This window comes from Hypomesus nipponensis, chromosome 22 (assembly GCF_054491055.1).
Source record: "Hypomesus nipponensis isolate SF chromosome 22, ASM5449105v1, whole genome shotgun sequence".
Lineage (NCBI taxonomy): Eukaryota > Metazoa > Chordata > Actinopteri > Osmeriformes > Osmeridae > Hypomesus > Hypomesus nipponensis.
Window position 1 is genome coordinate 18341692 of NC_140382.1, and position 17644 is coordinate 18359335.

Consider the following 17644-nt stretch of genomic DNA (forward strand, 5'->3'; position numbering starts at 1 on the left):
AGGCCTCAACGTATATTAGGACTGCGGACAACTTTGAATGTAAATTTGAGGACCAATTTATTTACCCCGTGCATCATCTTTTAGGTCTCAACATTAATCTATCTTAACCATTTTTAAATTGTGAGTCGTAAAATAAGTGGGTACAATGGCAAATACATCTAACATGCATCAGACGTTAGGGAAAAAAAATAATCTATGAACACAAATAATTTAACTTAAATTCTATAATAATATATTGCAAAAACAAAACAGAAACAAAAACCAGGCCAAACAGGCTTAACTTGTCTTCATGCATAGAACAAACATTAGTGATGACTAACAATGGCAAATGAGAAAAGAGACTCTAGTGGAAGATGAGCAATGTTCCTGAAAGGGTTCCACACACACACAAATAAACATGCATTAAAATCTGCAGCATCATCACAAGATTACCTTTCAGAATGGCATTTTTTACCTCACTCGTTTTTTCTTTTCACATAGTTACAGAAGCGCCCTGTACACCCATCCCCCCAAGCAATTATATTCAGCTACATCTTAAATGGCACCACAGACATAGTCCTGAGTGGACTTAGGCATCAACAAAAAAATTAAGGGCAACGTTGGGGGTGTTCTGGGTAACTTAAGAGCTTTGAAAGCTGCGGCCCTCCTCTCCTCCTGGCCACTAGGCGGCAGTAGTGAACTCCTCTGCAAAGTCAGCCATGATGTTGTGGACCCAAACATCGGCATCGGCCCGGGATGTGTCGACCAGGTACAGGGTCAGCTTCCTGTCCCACGGAAGGGGAGCTTCCTGTACGGACTCCACCTGCGCCACCAGAGGATGCTTCTCCACGTGGTTACGGAACACGATGGAAGCTGCCTCAGACCAGGTGCGCTGGTCCACCCCTGGAAGGGACAGGGAAAGGAGGAGAGAGAGGGGGGGGGGGCAGGAAGAAAAGGGAAAGATGGAGGAGGAAGGGGGGAAAAAAAGGTGGAGAGGTTTAAATAGGTATCTCCACATGGTTCCTGAACTCAAGACTGGGACCAGATACTAACTGCAAAGTCCCTACCTGCCTCACCCGTCTCCAACTGCCCCTGCCCAGTCCCAAACTGCCCCTGCCCAGTCCCAAACTGCCCCTGCCCAGTCCCAAATAGCCCCTGCCCAGTCACAAACTGCCCCTGCCCAGTCCCAAACTGCCCCTGCCCAGTCCCAAACTGCCCCTGCCCAGTCCCAAACAGCCCCTGCCCAGTCCCAAACTGCCCCTGCCCAGTCCCAAACAGCCCCTGCCCAGTCCCAAACTGCCCCTGCCCAGTCCCAAACAGCCCCTGCCCAGTCCCAAACTACCCCTGCCCAGTCCCAAACTGCCCCAGCCGTACTCACCGGCTAGTTGTGCCGTGATGGCCTGGAAGGGCAGCTGTCTGAACTCCTCTATGAGCGTCCTCAGCAGAGTGCAGCTCACCAGCTCATGCTTGCCGTAGTCCAGCTCATACACAGACACCAGCCCGTTGGTCAGCATGCCCTTCACCAGCACCCGGTGCCAGCTGGACGAAACAATGGGAGGATTATCATTGATTACAATTATTCTTAATAAAAAATTAAAAAAATGTTAGATTAAGAATGGTGTAATCTCAGGTCTGTATTAGTTTTCAGGAAGATGTTTTTTTGTCTCCTGTATCAAAAGAAACAATGTCTTACAGGACTGCAACTATTTGTGTCATTTTTTTAAAAATTTTTTTAAGGAATCTTAACTGCAAAATGATATTCCATATTAAATTCAATTGTATTACATTTCCAACAACGTACCCAGGGACCAGGGGCTTACTTGTTCTCTATTTTGGCGGCGTAGACCTCCCCGACGCACACAGGCACCTCGTCACCCTCCAGCTTGTTGTAATAGAGGATCATCTCTCCCATCAGCACCACCAGCTTGAACAGCTCCTGCCACGACTGCACCACAAAGAAGTCTGGGTGGCAGGCCACTGGTACAAACACATCCATGCTCTCACGGGGCTGGGGGGGGGGGAGAGAGGAGAGAGAGGGGGTGGAGGGTGGGATGAAAGAATCGAAAGAGGGAGAGAAATGAGGGGGGTGATAATTAGAGGGACTACTGTTAGAGGGAGGGATGAGTAAGAGATCAATAACAATGTATTAATTTAACAGACCCTTTGCCTCCCCCCCCCTCAAAGCCACAGACAGAGGTGATTTGAACCTGCAACATCTGGATATGCTGTCGAAAGCGCTAACCAGTGGAGAAGGTGAACATTTGCAAAAAGAAACCCTTCCGACGCCTTACCTTCGGGAGCTCCATGAGAGGGGGAAGCGGGAGTTTCACCTCCCCAGCGGGGTTGGTCCTCGTAGGCGTGCCCCCTGCTCCACTTTGGGCCTGTGGTGGGGATGTGGGCTGGGCCACGGGGCTGCCAACAGCGGTGCTCAGAGACAGCTGGCCCATCATGTCAGTGAGGTCGAGGTGAGGGTCAGAGGTCAGCGGCGGGCTGGGGCGAGTGGGGCCCGGACTGGGTGGTTTCCAGAGACCGGCCAGTGCCATCTGGTGGTTCAGACTGGAGGAGGGGGAGTGCGGGGCGGGCGTGTTGAAGAGCAACATGTGAACCACCTTGTTCGAGTCCACCTTGGAGATCTGGAGGAAGAGGAAAACCAAAAATCAATTTGTACAAACTTGCCTGCTGACCTAAAGTAACATGCATGCGTGTGTGTGTTACCGTCACGCTGCAGCTGATGGAGGGCTGAACAGCATTCTTCAGCCACACCACAGCCTCCTGGGTCCACACGCTCGTTGGCACGTCTGCCAGACAGCACTTGATGGCCTGAGTTTAGAGACAACACACACGGGGGGATGATGTCATACCTGAGGGGGGATATGTCATACCTGAGGGGGGATGACCAGCAGGTCGTGGAGGAGAGGGGGGATGATGTCATACCTGAGGGGGGTTATGTCATACCTGAGGGGGGGATGACCAGCAGGTCGTGGAGGAGAGGGGGGATGATGTCATACCTGAGGGGGGATGACCAGCAGGTCGTGGAGGAGAGGGGGGGATGATGTCATACCTGAGGGGGGGATGACCAGCAGGTCGTGGAGGAGAGGGGGGATGATGTCATACCTGAGGGGGGATGACCAGCAGGTCGTGGAGGAGAGGGGGGATGATGTCATACCTGAGGGGGGATGACCAGCAGGTCGTGGAGGAGAGGGGGGGGATGATGTCATACCTGAGGGGAGATGACCAGCAGGTCGTGGAGGAGAGGGGGGGGATGATGTCATACCTGAGGGGGGATGACCAGCAGGTCGTGGAGGAGAGGGGGGATGATGTCATACCTGAGGGGGGATGACCAGCAGGTCGTGGAGGAGAGGGGGGGGATGATGTCATACCTGAGGGGGGATGACCAGCAGGTCGTGGAGGAGAGGGGGGATGATGTCATACCTGAGGGGGGATGACCAGCAGGTCGTGGAGGAGAGGGGGGGGATGATGTCATACCTGAGGGGGGATGACCAGCAGGTCGTGGAGGAGAGGGGGGATGATGTCATACCTGAGGGGGGTTATGTCATACCTGAGGGTGGATGACCAGCAGGTCGTGGAGGAGAGGGGGGGATGATGTCATACCTGAGGGGGGATGACCAGCAGGTCGTGGAGGAGAGGGGGGGATGATGTCATACCTGAGGGGGGATGACCAGCAGGTCGTGGAGGAGGGGGGGAGGGATCTCTCTCAGCTCTGTGATCTCCACGGAGGCTGGAACTCCAAGATCAATAAACAGGATGTCCATCACTTTGCTGCCGTGCAGCATGGTGATCTGAGACGGAAATGTTACAATAATTTATTAATTTGTTATTGTTCACCTTTAGACCATTTCTTGACTGACCACAGAAAGTGTAAACTATGCACTTTGTAACAATGACTGACTTATGTACTTTCTACTTTCTTGCACTATTGCTATATCGCTTTGGATAAAATAGTCTGCAAATGAATAAAATATCTGATGAAAAAAAAATAAAACTCAAAATCCAATAAAAAGTCCATATTTAAATTGTATTCATTCAACAGATGCTTTGATCCAAAGCGCCGTGCTTTGTAGTGCACTGCAGGTTGAGCAGCAGATCGAGGGGTCTGATGAGAACACACAGCCTGTCTCACCTCCGCACGAGACCAGTTCCCTTGGTAACGAGCCAGACACACCTTCCCACTAAACGGCCGCGACACCAGGCACTCTGATGTCACCTAACACACACACACACACACACGAGATACCCTCTTCAGTCAACATCTTCCCAAAGGCTAGGAGTGTAGCGTAGAACTCCACACGACGCCATCTGTCCAAGACCGATGCCCCGGCCCAGTTACCTGGGTGACGAAGAAGGCCTCAATCTTCTCCAGAAGCTCGTGGAGCTTTTGGCGCCCCCTGGAGGGCACCTGGCAGAACACGGTCCCATCAGTGTACACGTTGGTCACAAGCACGTCCTCGTACGTTGAGGACTCCTGGTGGCCAGGCACAGTACAGATCACAATCCTGCTCCTCACTGTATTTTCATTGGTTTCAACTTGTGTCACACACACAGATAAAATACATATATTTATTAAATTATTACTTTAAAAATAAAATATGAAACATATACATATATTTAATTAAAAAATGTTAACTTAAATAAAATATGAAATGCATATAGGGAGGGAAAAGATGTGTGACCTCTCCCCGTGACCTCTGACCTGCAGCGTGCTGCTCATGGAGGTGTCGTGCAGCGCGTGCAGGCAGCAGGCGTTGATGTTGAGGTCCTGGTCCAGAGATGTGTTGTACAGCACCACCAGGGGGAGCTCTCGCTCCGGGCGCTCCAGCACCTCCAGCAGCAGGATCTTCTCCAGGGTCAGGCTCTCCAGGGTCCTCACCACCACGGGGGACACGCCAAACGCTTCCACGCCTGGCCACACACACACACACGGAGCATGGGAGGCTGGGCTATGTGTGGGTACCAGCCAGATTGCGGCAGGTGTTATGGTGAGGTGGTGGTGGTGTGTGCGCGCGTGTCTGTGGATGAAGAGATGTGTGTGTGTGTGTGTGTGTGTGTGTGAAGGCGTGTGAAGGCGTGTTAGGGTTAGGTTCATGGTTTCTCTCTCCTCTCTGTGTGTGTGTGTGTGTGTGTGTGTGTGAAGGCGTGTGAAGGCGTGTGTACCAGCCAGTCTGCAGTTGGTGGCCTGGAGGGGTAGCTTGAGGAAGTCCTGCTGCAGCTCCATCAGCCTGGTCCTCAGGATCACCTCAGAGAAACCATGATCCACATAGTACACCTGGAGACACAGAGGAGAGAGAGAGAAACCATGATCCACATAGTACACCTGGAGACACAGAGGAGAGAGAGAGAAACCATGATCCACATAGTACACCTGGAGACACAGAGGAGAGAGAGAGAAACCATGATCCACATAGTACACCTGGAGACATAGAGGAGAGAGAGAGAGAAACCATGATCCACATAGTACACCTGGAGACACAGAGGAGAGAGAGAGAAACCATGATCCACATAGTACACCTGGAGACATAGAGGAGAGAGAGAGAGAAACCATGATCCACATAGTACACCTGGAGACACAGAGGAGAGAGAGAGAAACCATGATCCACATAGTACACCTGGAGACACAGAGGAGTAGGTATGGGTATCTAGAACCGGTTCTGTAAGGACCCGGTTCCAAATTTCTCAAAACCCGAATATCAATAAGGCCCAAGCTTATCGATACCGCTATCGAGACCAAATAATATAATGTAACGTTGACTTATGTCTCGAGACATAAGTAATGTTATATAAATCAAATTGCTGGTGCACAAACATACAACGTTTGACTAATAAAATGACTAAATTCAAATGAATGGCCTGCCAACCGCCTTTAAACTAAACAAAGAAGAATGTTATTGCCTCACGCGCTACCTCGCTTCATTTATCATTTTGTTGCTAGCTACAATGGCAGAACACACGAAACGGTCAAAGGCTTGACTACATTTTATTAAAGCCAAGATAAAGACGAAGCAAAGTGCAATATCTGTTCTAAAGTAATTTTTTGCAAAGGGGGGGAAACAACTGCGATGAAAAAGCACCTCAACGTTGTGCATCAGATAAAGATAAAAAGCAGTACTTCGACTGTCTCCGAGTCGCAACGGTGCAAACTCCAGCTGCCTTTGCAGGACAATCCTCTGGTGAGCGCACCCCCAACTTCGTAGCGAGTCTCCGTCGTTGACAATAATAAGCCAATTCAGGGCTCAACAGTGCAACTATTTCACTCGCATACGCCCCTAAAATTTGATGTGTGCGCGAACTGCAAAAACTATTTACGAGCACAGTGTGTGGGTATAGACAAGCCTCCCCCTCACTGTTGATCATTCAAAACACAGCCACCGCAAGCATGGCTCTGTGGGATGCTTAAACATCGTGTTAAACAAAAACAGAAGAAAATAGGGATAAGATAAGGAAGGTTTGGGTTTGGTTAGCTGGTCATTTAGCTATATCAGGTGCCTTTTGTTGAAACGTGTTCAACTTTTCATAAAGTCGATGAGCTTGACAATGTCACTTCGTCAACCAACCAATCACAGTCTAGTTACTCATCCAGGTTGTGGACAGATTTAGATATAGCCAGAGTCAGGATCCATTGTGCCTATTTGCTCCTTTCAGCCAGCCTCCTCCTGAGAGCAACACGTTCCCCTTGTTCTATTTTACATCTGTTTCACTTAAGAAATAGAAAAGTATCGATAGTGGTATCGATAAAGACTCGAATAATGGTATCGATATCGATAAAAATTTACGATACCCATCCCTACACAGGAGAGAGGGATACAGAGAGGGGAGAGAGAAAGTCACAGAAATACAGAGAGAGGTGGAGGACGAGATCTGAGGCGAGCAAATGTGAGCTCAGTGTTCTGGACCAACATCAGGAAGCTCCACTCTCCCAATGACCTCACCTTGACCTCATCCTTGTTGACCATGACCTCTGTGACCTGGACTCTCACGACCTCTTCCCCGTCCTCCACCCAGACGGTGGCCAGCTGGCCGGTAACGGGGGCCAGTACCGGGAGTTGGTTGCTGGCCTGGCTGTAGAACAGTTTCATGGCATCCTCCATGTCTTCCAGGGCCTGAGAGTAGCCCTCTCCGACATACCTGAAGAGACAGAGGGTGGGAGGGTGTTAGGACCAGTTGAAGACCAAACAAAATCACCAGCCGGTGTTGGGTTGGTGTGGTGCGATGTGACTGTTGGCATTTGACAGAGCAGAATGAATGACACTTGTCAGTTATCTTTCTAAAACATTCTAAAGCCAACAGTAGAATGTTTGATGTTGGACATTATTCGAGCTGTGCGAACAGGCCTTTACTGTTCCAGGGAGACAGAACACGCGCGCGTGTATGCACGCGTCACCTGAGCGTGACAGCGCTGGCGTCGCTGGTGTCCATCACCAGGACGGAGGGGTACAGCTCCCTGGGGGGCTCAAGAGGAGGCACGAGGGAGGGGCACACCGGCAGGCCGGACGGGGGGGGAGGGGACTTGGTGGTGGGCTGCATGCGGGGGCCGTACAGGATGGCCTGGGGAGGAGAGGCAGAGAGAGAGGGGGAGGAGGAGGAGAGAAGGCTACACTCGTATTACATCATATCTTTATCCAGTGGCCTGCCTTGTTTCACTAGGTTTCCCCAGTGACCTACCTTGTTCTAGTAGGGTTCTATCTTGTTCTAGGAGACTTCCCAGTGTATTAGTTTGTTCTATTATGGTTCTAATCTTGCTTCAACTTTTGTTCCCCAGTATCATAACTTGTTCTTATTAGGTTCTGCCTTGTTCTAGCAGAGTTTCACAGTGTTATATCTTGTTCTCGTATGGTTCTACCTTGTTCTTGTTGTTGGGCATGGGGAACTCGACAGTGCAGATGTCCAGCAGGACCGAGAGGTTGTTCAGGACTCCTTCTGGGAAGGGCTTCTTGTAGGTCTCCAGGAACAGCGAGGACAGAGCGTGGGCCCACAGGCCGTGGGGGTACTTGGAGAGCAGCTCCTTCAGCTTGGAGCGCACATCCGCCGGCACAGACAACGCAGGGGGGAGCGGGCTGGAGGACAGGGGGGAGAGGGTCTGTACGGGGGAGGGGGTGGTGGTGGTGGGGGAGGAGAGGGAGGCGTTACGCAGGGAGGGGGGGGTGGTGGAGGGGGAGGTGAGGGAAGAGTTGCGTAGGGAGGGGGTGGTGGTGGAGGGGGAGGAGAGGGAGGCGTTACGCAGGGAGGGGGTGGTGGTGGAGGGGGAGGTGAGGGAAGAGTTGCGTAGGGAGGGGGTGGTGGTGGAGGGGGAGGAGAGGGAGGCGTTACGCAGGGAGGGGGTGGTGGTGGAGGGGGAGGTGAGGGAAGAGTTGCGTAGGGAGGGGGTGGTGGTGGAGGGGGAGGAGAGGGAGGCGTTACGCAGGGAGGGGGTGGTGGTGGAGGGGGAGGTGAGGGAAGAGTTGCGTAGGGAGGGGGTGGTGGTGGAGGGGGAGGAGAGGGAGGCGTTACGCAGGGAGGGGGTGGTGGTGGAGGGGGAGGTGAGGGAAGAGTTGCGTAGGGAGGAGGGGGTGGTGGAGGGGGAGGTGAGGGAAGAGTTGCATAATGAGGAGGGGGTGGTGGTGGGGGGGGAGAGGGAAGAGTTGCATAATGAGGAGGGGGTGGTGGTGGGGGGGGAGAGGGGCTGGGCAATAGGGGGGGACCCCACAGTCTTGATGTGGAGTGGGGGGGAAGGTCTGGAGGAGGAAGCCATGTCAGGGCTGCCATGCTTGGCTGTAAACGTGTAGCGGGGGTTGAAGGTCGGAATGAAGGTGATCTTGGCTGCAGCCGCTTTAGAGAAGTTAAAGCCAGAGGTGGAGGTAGAGGGGGTGGAGGTGGTAGGGGGTTTGGGCTCAGGGGCCGGGGCTGGGGCCGGGGGATAGACCAGTCTGTCTGCTCGGTTGGTGCTGCATGGCTTCTCCACCTGCAGGGACACCAATACAGGAGCAGGTCAGGGCGCTCAGGTGAGCCGTTTGTGTGAGCGAGTAGTTATGTGAGTGGGTAACTGTGCGAATGAATGAGTGCGGGAAAGTGTGCGTGCTACGCACCGAGCATACACTGGTCCATTTCTCCATGTCTATGAGGGCCTGTCCAGGCAGGTCCTGGCTGAACATGTCTCTGTAGACCGAGGGCAGCTTGGACAGCCACAGACCGCTGCAGTACTTGGCCAGCAGCTGCTTCAGTCTGCCCTGAACCTGGGAGAGGTTGTACACACATCCCAGGGAGGGGCCCTGTCTGGGGGGAGGGATGGAGGAGGAAGGGGGGGTGGGCTTGGTGGAGGGGGCAGGCAGGACTGGGGCAGGCAGGGCTGGGGCAGGCAGGGCTGGGGCAGACAAGGACAAAAGGATGATTTCTAACATATATTTTTTAACAGTATTCTGAAATGACCGCAAGTGGCCACTAGATGGAGACAAATGCCTATGCGTCCTTTTTAAATCTGGTTGTGGGTTTGACACCAAAACAAAAAATAAGGACGGAATTGCCCAAAAAAATTCTAGCTTGGGAAAAGCAGAGGACAAAAAACAAGTGGATGAGTTTAAAAGATGATCTCACCAGCATGATTCCGTATGTTGACAGTTAGCACAGGACCATTCAACTTGTGTTGTCTGGGAGCATAAATCACTCTCCTGGAAAGATTTGACACATACATGAAGACATAGTTTAAAGCAGTGTTTCTCAAATGGGGGAAAAATATGAGTAAATCATTCAAATATGGGCACAACTACCTTTTTTTTTACAATACCAAAAAGTATAGTTTTTTTTTGCTGAAAACATGTTGATCTCTTAGTAATATCCCTCACAATGTGTCCTCCAGCTCCCCCCCACCTCACCTCACCTTTCATACGGCGTGGCCGCTTTCATCTGCACCGTGGCAGGGGCAGGGGAGGAGGCGTGGGCAGGGGAGGAGGCGTGGGCAGGGGGGGCCCTGTGCTGCAGAGGGATGTTGGAGGTGAACCGGTTGTCGTTCAGCCTGTAGTCCCCTCCGATGCTGCACCCTCCGTAGCCCCGGGGCCGAGTCTGCTTTGCCATGCCCCAACCAGGGTGACCCCTTTGGGCAGGCTGACGCAGACGGGACTTGTCTGGATGGAGGAGCCGGGGCGAGTCTTAGTTTCTCATTGAGCGCACCCAATCTAGTTCTGGTGAGGCTTTTCCCATCAAGCGCACCTTATCTGCGCCCACATTTAACAAGGTATGGATCTCTTCACGTACCGCTGAACATGAACTGCGAGGAGAGATTGGACCTCATTCTGCAGTTCACCATCTGAGACCTTCCACACTTTTTGGAGCTTTTCTGCCTAGCAACAAGCTGGGCGATGTGGGCAGTTTCTTGACAAACGCCCGCAAAGCACATGACCTAGAGGAAAGTTGGGAATGGAGATGGGAGGTAGGTAGGCGAACAACATTACTTCATTTTACCCATCCAACCCCTGTCTTGGTGGAGCCAAAAGCCCTAGTGGGGGTCCGATGGCTGAGCGGTTAGGGAGTCTGGCTATTAATCAGAAGGTTTTTGGTTCGATTCCCAGCCGTGCCAAATGACGTTGGGTCCTTGGGCAAGGCACTTCACCCTACTTGCCTCGGGGAGAATGTCCCTGTACTTACTGCAAGTCGCTCTGGATAAGAGCGTCTGCTAAATGACTCAATGTAAATGTAGTACAGAGCCACATGTTGGTTTTCGCACCTGATTCTAATATTTAGCTGGTTGATCAGGTAACTAGTATTTAATCCAGTCAAGTAAGTGTGGTTGGAGAAAAACAACAGGCTAGGATGTTCTCCAGAACAGGGTTTTAAACCCTTGAATAAAGTGACTATCTTAGAACGTAAAGGGACAGAAGCAATAAATATTGTGCCAATCCTACCAACCATTCTCATTAAAAAGTCTGAACTAGATGGAGAAAGTCCTTCATCTCTTTCACTAAAAACTTCCTGGTCACTTCCGAAAAATTATGTTGTTAAATCGAGTAAGCGCTTGTAAATCACGATTGGTCAAGACTAGACAAGACTTAGAGCGATCACCGACCTCCCCCATTCGGTATTCCAAACGCGCCACCGTGGGCATGGTTCGAAGGTAGGCCTCCAGGGAAGGATATCCTCTCTGCCTGTGCGGGATGAACTCGCCCGTTAATGACTTGAAGTCTGACTGTAGCCGCGTGATGGACACGCCGTTTTTATTGGACTGCAGAACTGCCCTTAACATTTTCTGGGTCATGTCCTCCGACATCCTGGTGACAGAACAAACAAACAGCGCAGACAAGCTTTTCAAGCAAACCGTTCTCCCGCATCCCACGTGCCATTTCGTTCATTCGTAAGATATGCACGCTAACTTTTTAGGTCCTACCTTAAAAATACATTACGTTAAGTAACCAACCACAATGCACCACATTTGAATTTAGTTGCCCCCTAACTTAACTACTAATATAAAAAGTTATCGCTGGCGATCCAGCAACTATGAATCACTCGTGCTAAAGGGCTAGGCTAACTTAGCTAGACTAGCTAACAACCAAACAAAAAGTAGGCCTACGGCTCTAATTCACGAGTATGGCTCGCTAGATGTATACAAATAAATATAGCTAGTAGGAACTATGTCTCATATGCGCAATCGCATGGTCTACACTACTTGAGAGTTACACTGTATAGCAAAGAGCCCGTTAAAATATTTACCTTAATTTTATTTTGATTCCAATCGAATGGGCGTCAAATTATTTTCAATCAGTCTAGGGCGGTCACGACACGACTCATGTTCAACTGATTTGACGTTACGGCCACGCGCCTTAATTTGAGGTCATAGGGTAAAGCCTTTCAATTATCTGCTCTGATTTAAGGCCGTATTTTCATGTAGTGGAAACGCCTGCAACCATTCCATGACCAAAACATGTGAGAGGCCGTCAGACTATGACATTAATCTTGAATACAACAAATGACAGAATTGTTTTATTTTTCTATTATTTATTTTTTTATGAAACTTTATCTGAAATAGGCTAATTATATGAAGTCGCACACCTTGGTCGAAATGTCATTGTTTATTTTATAATCTGATTTCTGTTTATTGTCTACACAGCTATAACAAAAAAAAAACATTGAAATAAATGTATTGAAACATTAAAATTCGGTCCAATTTGAATTCACATGCAATTTCTGTGGACCAACCGACCGGCCAACAGATGGTGCTATTGAGCTGTCAGACAAAGTCTTTGCTTGGTGAGTTTATTTCATAAACTGGTTGACAGCAACTGACTGGATAAAATAGAGAACAGAGTAAACATTATTGTGTAAACACGTATAATCGCAAAGACTGGTTTGGTGTGTGCTTTTGGAGTTACTGAATTCGTTTAGCCTATTTAAATAGACACCAGATGTACTGCAACTTACAGCTCAGACAATGTAGGCTACTGTATCAGAGACTCCAAATCTTATAAATCAAACATTACAAGTTGCAAGCAGTGTAACTTTGGGATTTGCTATGCTTCTCCCATCCATTTTGTTTGAATGCAGAAGAGTGGGAAACTGTAGGCCTATAGGCTACAGTCAAACAAATGGAACTGTTGCCTGCTAACCGTCACACATGCTTGCAAGATGTCTTAGACCCACATAAACGCAAAGCCTTATAATAAACCCTAACCTGAATAAAACCTTCACAAGGCAGTAATCGCATTCAAGCTCCTGTCCTTTTCTATAGGCAAATTCGCACCTGCGAGTTGGCTCTCTCATTGGTTGAAACCACAGTCAGATTCCAACGCAAAATTATCTGATTGTAAATCTGGGAGGGGAGTAGAAGAAACAGAGCAACAAGTGCAAGGTTTAACAGAGGTTTGGATTCTGACTTCTGCGAAAGGATTTTACGAAATATTATTTCTTCGAAAGAGTGGATTTTATTTTTGTGCAGATAATTTTTTTTCTAAATTGGCTGCAACTTCTTTGATATTTGATAGTCACATAGCCTAAATAGGCTAAAATAAATAACGGTAAGAGGGCTCCATAATTATCATAACGAATTATTTCATTAAAGTGTTAAGCGGTATTTCGATAAAACTCTGATGAAAAACTTAGCCTACTGCTATTTTAACGAGTTAAGTTGAATGCTTTATTTTCAGTTAGCCTACTCATGTGAAAGCCTAATTGAGACTGTGAAAGACAACTTGAAAAGCTGAAAAAGTTGAAAAGCCTTAAATGCAATGGTTGGACTCCTTGTTGTTAACATTAGCCTATATTGTCTAACTTTAACCTACTTGCTAATTGGACATGATGTATAACCTACCTAAGTAGATTGTTCCATGCAAAATGTAGATAGGCATGTTGTTTGGTTTGTAAATATAATATATTTGATAAAAGACCGTTCTATTTTTTTTAGACCATGCCACGGTCCTTTTTGGTGAAAAACAAGAGGTGCGCTTCTTATAATGTGCACCGCTCCTATGACGACGCACCGGTGGAAACTTCACATTTTGAAAGTAAGATTGTTGAAACTTCAAGACCTGCGCCTCTAGTAGCGTATCTAGTAGTATAGGCCTACAACGGAGTGGTGACTTTTAGATTTTTTTGCATTCGTTAATTATGATCTGACGATTGATGATCATATAAGGCTATTATTTAGTACATTTGAAGCTAATTTAAAATACATTAGTTCGCCCCGTTTTTAACCTGGTGTCGGTGTCGGGGATTCTCATATGATCATCTTAGATTTCAAGATGATCTTCATTGAAGTTTGCAAAACTATAGTTTATTCAGTTTGTAAACTTAAAACTAAACATTTATGAGGAACCTTTACTATCCGTACTGGCCATGAAACGAGTGTACATTGATTGACACCGCACAAACGAATTTTCCTCAAGCACCATCCAAACGTCAAATGTAATCAATTACATGTTTCATTAATCCGGTTTCTTCTCGTGAATATCCAGAGGTCCCGTCAGAACCACAGAGCCCAGACCCTCAGGAGAGGCCTGAGGAGCGGGCCCAGTCTCCGCCAGACTCCTACACGTACATTAAACACGAAGAAGAGCTGGGGTTCCCGAGCCTGATTCACCCAGAACCAACCAGACCTCCTGCCACGCCCACACAGCCATTCTACATCTCCGGTGAGATACTTATGGTAGATAGAACGCAGCACATTATAAATGGAATAACGTGGAATCTAGTCAAATATACGGAATGCCTTTGACAGATGTGACATTGCTAAATTATGGCGGATAAAACATCTTTGCTCATGTCTTCCCCTCCCGGTGTGCCTTCAGAGGCCCGTGTGGCAGACTACCCTTCTTACTACAAGCCCACGTACGCCTGGGAGCCTACACCCTACAACCTCCGCCAGATGACCTTCACCCCCACCCTCCTGCAGCATTCCAGCTCCCTGTACGGGGCTCGGGTCAGCCACAGCCCAGAGCCTGCTGGGCGGCAGACGGACTGCAGCACCCACTACTCCCCCACCTCCAACACCTACCACTGCATCACCTGTGACAAGGTATGCTGGGATACACCTGTGAACCCGAGTTATGTTTACATTAAGTCATTTAGCAGATGCTCTTATCCAGAGCGACTTACAGTAAGTATAGGGACATTCCCCCCGAGGCAAGTAGGGTGAAGTGCCTTGCCCAAGAACACAACGTCATTTGGCATGGCGGGGAATCGAACCAACCACCTTCAGATTACTAGCCCAATTCCCTAACCGCTCTGCCACCTGAACTGGAATCGATAAACAGGTAGAGAGCCGGCATGTGAAATCACTGGATTTACATGAAGAGGAAGTGACAAAAAAAATTGAATCCTTTTATTTTAGGGGGGGGGGGGGGGGGGGGAGGACGACGACTGAGACAGGCAGGCAGCTTTATCAGGTTCGGGATGAGTGATTAGGGGATGTCCCTGTGCTCTCCCGCAGGTGTTCTCTACCCCCCATGGCCTCGAGGTGCACGTGAGGCGTTCTCACAGTGGAATGAGACCGTTTGGGTGCAACATCTGCAGGAAGACCTTCGGCCACGCTGTCAGCCTAGAACAGCACATGAATGTCCACTCACAGGTACAAACACCAACCTTTAACCAAGGGGTATAAGTTTCACAATACCAAAACTTTTATTACTATTAAACTCCTAATTATCACTACTATATGAAAACAGCAAATCTGTCTCCTCACTTTTTATGAAGGAAATTATATTTAAAGACCGCATCTTCAGTTGTTGAAAAAAGCTGCTCCACCCATATTTAAAAACAAACCTATAGCCCTATACCAAACCTGCAATAACTAGGGGCGTTGTTAATCCAAGCTGTTTTTATGTAGCTAAATGGGTAGAGTACACACTGTTACAAGTGCTTTGACACTAGCTGGGAATAAGGTTCCATGTCTTTATATTTATTTCACGTAGGAAAGAAGTTTTGAGTGCAAGATGTGTGGGAAGACGTTCAAACGCTCGTCCACCCTCTCCACACATCTACTCATCCACTCTGACACCCGCCCCTACCCCTGTCAGTACTGCGGCAAGAGGTTCCACCAGAAGTCAGACATGAAGAAACACACCTACATCCACACAGGTGAGGGACAGAGGAGCGCATCCAAAGAAGGTTCATCAAATCACATTTTATTTGTATAGCCCTTTCTACATGCAGTATCACAGAGGGCTTCAAACACGCCCAGAGAACTGCACCTAAACCAATCTAAACCCTCAAGGAAGACAACTTATACTTTTAACTTTTGGGAATATACTCCCAGGACAACTCATAGAGAAAACATTTTGGGATCCCCATTGTTTTGGGATTTCCAGTGAAAGAACACTGGCATGCCAAATCATGGTGTGCTAATAAACATAAATGTGTTTATGCCATTTCTTTGGTTGGTTCATCTCTACTTATTCATTTTTATGCTCTCCAAGTGTTGTGAAGAGCCATTCTTTCTAAGAGCAATATAACTGCTGATAAATCAAAAAAAAAAAAAACTTAAACAAATGTTTAAATAATTTGCATATCTGGTTTTCCTTCTTTGCTGAGTCCTCTGTGAAAGGAACTGTATGCAAGAACTGCACTGCTAGAATGACACTTCATAAATGCTCGACAAATCTGAACAATGGCATGATTCTTCCCTCATAATTTACAACACTGATATGGCGTACCTCCAGTTATCAGTAAGATGAGTAATGTAAACTATGGCTTGCAATATAACAGGAGTCTAAAATGACTTTCTTTTTTTTTTTTTTTTTCTCACTTAAATTTTTATTTCAAAATTCACAGTTCACAATCAAAAATAATACGATAAACAAAAAACAAAACAGGAACCAAACAGAAAAATTTTGCTTGGGAGTTACATTTCTCGCAGTACTTCTTTTCTCTTCATGTCTTCATCTAAGTAATTTGTTTCTGTCCATATTCCTCGTCGCCGGTTTTGGTTCTGAATATTGTCCATTTCTCCCACTTTTCTTCAAGCTGTGCTTGTTGTAGTCTTAGGCGGTGTGTCAGTTTCTCCATTACATAGATTTCTTCTACTATGTCTACCCATTCTTTCTTACAAGGAGGCTCCACTTTACCCCATTTTCTAGTTATAGCCTTCTTACTAGCTATCAGTAGTATTTTAATCAAATATTTATCTCTCACTCTTATACTCTCTTTGGTAAAATTGAAATTACAAAGGTATAGTACCATATAGCTCATTGGAATATCATAACCTAATATATTTTGTACGGTTTCATGTACAATTCCCCAAAACTTAAATACTTTATTACATTTCCAAAATATGTGTGAATGACTTTCTAGTTTGGGAGATTTATTCCATGGGGTAAGACAAGTTGTCTCTGTTCATCCGCAGGCGAAAAGCCCCACAAATGCCAGGTGTGTGGCAAAGCCTTCAGTCAGAGCTCCAACCTCATCACACACAGCCGGAAGCACACAGGATTCAAGCCGTTTGGCTGTGAGATCTGCGCCAAGGGTTTCCAGCGCAAGGTGGACCTGCGCAGGCACCACGAGAGCCAGCACGGACTGAAGTGAAGAAGCCGGTGTCGAAGGATACAGGGGTGTAGGTTTTGTTTTCAACTGTGGATGGAACAGCTATTTTTAACTGAGGATCCGACCATTAAATATAATTGTTTTGATCAAATGTCAGGGGGGATAGATTTGTCCTTTTCAAACCTACGCCCCTTGAAGGATGAAGTCTATGAAGTTAAAAGATACATGGCGGAAACACATAGTGACAGTGTTCTGTTCATGCAGAAGGCAAACACATATCATGAAGCTACTCTATAACGAATGTATAAGCATTTACTCTTTGACTTTAAACATTAAAGAACAGAAGAAAGTTGTAAACCAAACATAATTCAACAACCATTTGCATTAGTTGTAGGAATGATTACTTCAGGTTCTTTTGAAGTCTTGAATGTGCCTTTATGAAAGACAAAAAACACATGGATTTGTTACATAATTTATTGAAGAAGTTTAAACTTGTGTATGTAGTTGGGAGTAAAAAATTAAAGAGTGAGATGTTCTTATGAATGATCATTTTTGCAGTGTGTCATATTCCTCCCTTCACAACATTAACTATACCTTTATAGAAAAAGCAGAAAGTCAAGTGAAAATAGTCACAAGGTCAAACTGAAGCACAGCATTTGCTTAGTAAGATGAGATGACACAGTAAACAAACTGTTTCTGTCTCTTTCATAGTGCTTCC

General features: G+C 47.5%; 2 protein-coding genes across 2 annotated transcripts; one reads left to right on the top strand and one right to left on the bottom strand.

Annotated features, from left to right (window-relative positions):
* Positions 1-40: 40 nt before the first annotated feature.
* On the bottom strand, positions 41-11822 carry tdrd7a (tudor domain containing 7 a). The gene is made up of 20 exons (XM_084687064.1): positions 11668-11822; positions 11027-11228; positions 10219-10363; positions 9845-10088; positions 9562-9635; positions 9057-9331; positions 8621-8932; positions 7835-8086; positions 7376-7539; positions 6924-7119; positions 5152-5263; positions 4691-4899; positions 4328-4462; positions 4121-4204; positions 3645-3779; positions 2695-2799; positions 2271-2612; positions 1800-1987; positions 1358-1518; positions 41-882 (listed from the first exon to the last, which is right to left on the bottom strand). The coding sequence occupies exons 2-20, from the start codon at positions 11225-11227 to the stop codon at positions 662-664; spliced, it is 3555 nt and encodes a 1184-aa protein (XP_084543190.1). The 5' UTR covers position 11228; positions 11668-11822; the 3' UTR covers positions 41-661.
* A 156-nt stretch (positions 11823-11978) lies between these two features.
* gfi1b (growth factor independent 1B transcription repressor) lies at positions 11979-17465 on the top strand. The gene is made up of 7 exons (XM_084687061.1): positions 11979-12968; positions 13355-13454; positions 13905-14081; positions 14238-14464; positions 14879-15016; positions 15360-15525; positions 16790-17465. Exons 2-7 carry the CDS (start codon positions 13358-13360, stop codon positions 16966-16968), a joined length of 984 nt encoding a protein of 327 aa, XP_084543187.1. The 5' UTR covers positions 11979-12968; positions 13355-13357; the 3' UTR covers positions 16969-17465.
* The last annotated feature ends 179 nt before the right edge of the window (positions 17466-17644 follow it).

Bases quoted from the DNA above. Each gene is read 5' to 3' on its own strand.
- tdrd7a (XM_084687064.1), bottom strand. From the start codon at position 11,227: ATGTCGGAGGACATGACCCAGAAAATGTTAAGGGCAGTTCTGCAGTCC. The intron at 2,800-3,644 runs GTATGACATCAT...CTCTAAACTCAG, and splicing joins TGCTGGTCATCCCCCCTCAG to GCCATCAAGTGCTGTCTGGC. The intron at 1,519-1,799 runs GTAAGCCCCTGG...TGTTTCGTCCAG, and splicing joins GCCGCCAAAATAGAGAACAA to CTGGCACCGGGTGCTGGTGA.
- gfi1b (XM_084687061.1), top strand. From the start codon at position 13,358: ATGCCACGGTCCTTTTTGGTGAAAAACAAGAGGTGCGCTTCTTATAAT. The intron at 14,465-14,878 runs GTATGCTGGGAT...GCTCTCCCGCAG, and splicing joins ACTGCATCACCTGTGACAAG to GTGTTCTCTACCCCCCATGG. The intron at 15,017-15,359 runs GTACAAACACCA...TATTTCACGTAG, and splicing joins ACATGAATGTCCACTCACAG to GAAAGAAGTTTTGAGTGCAA.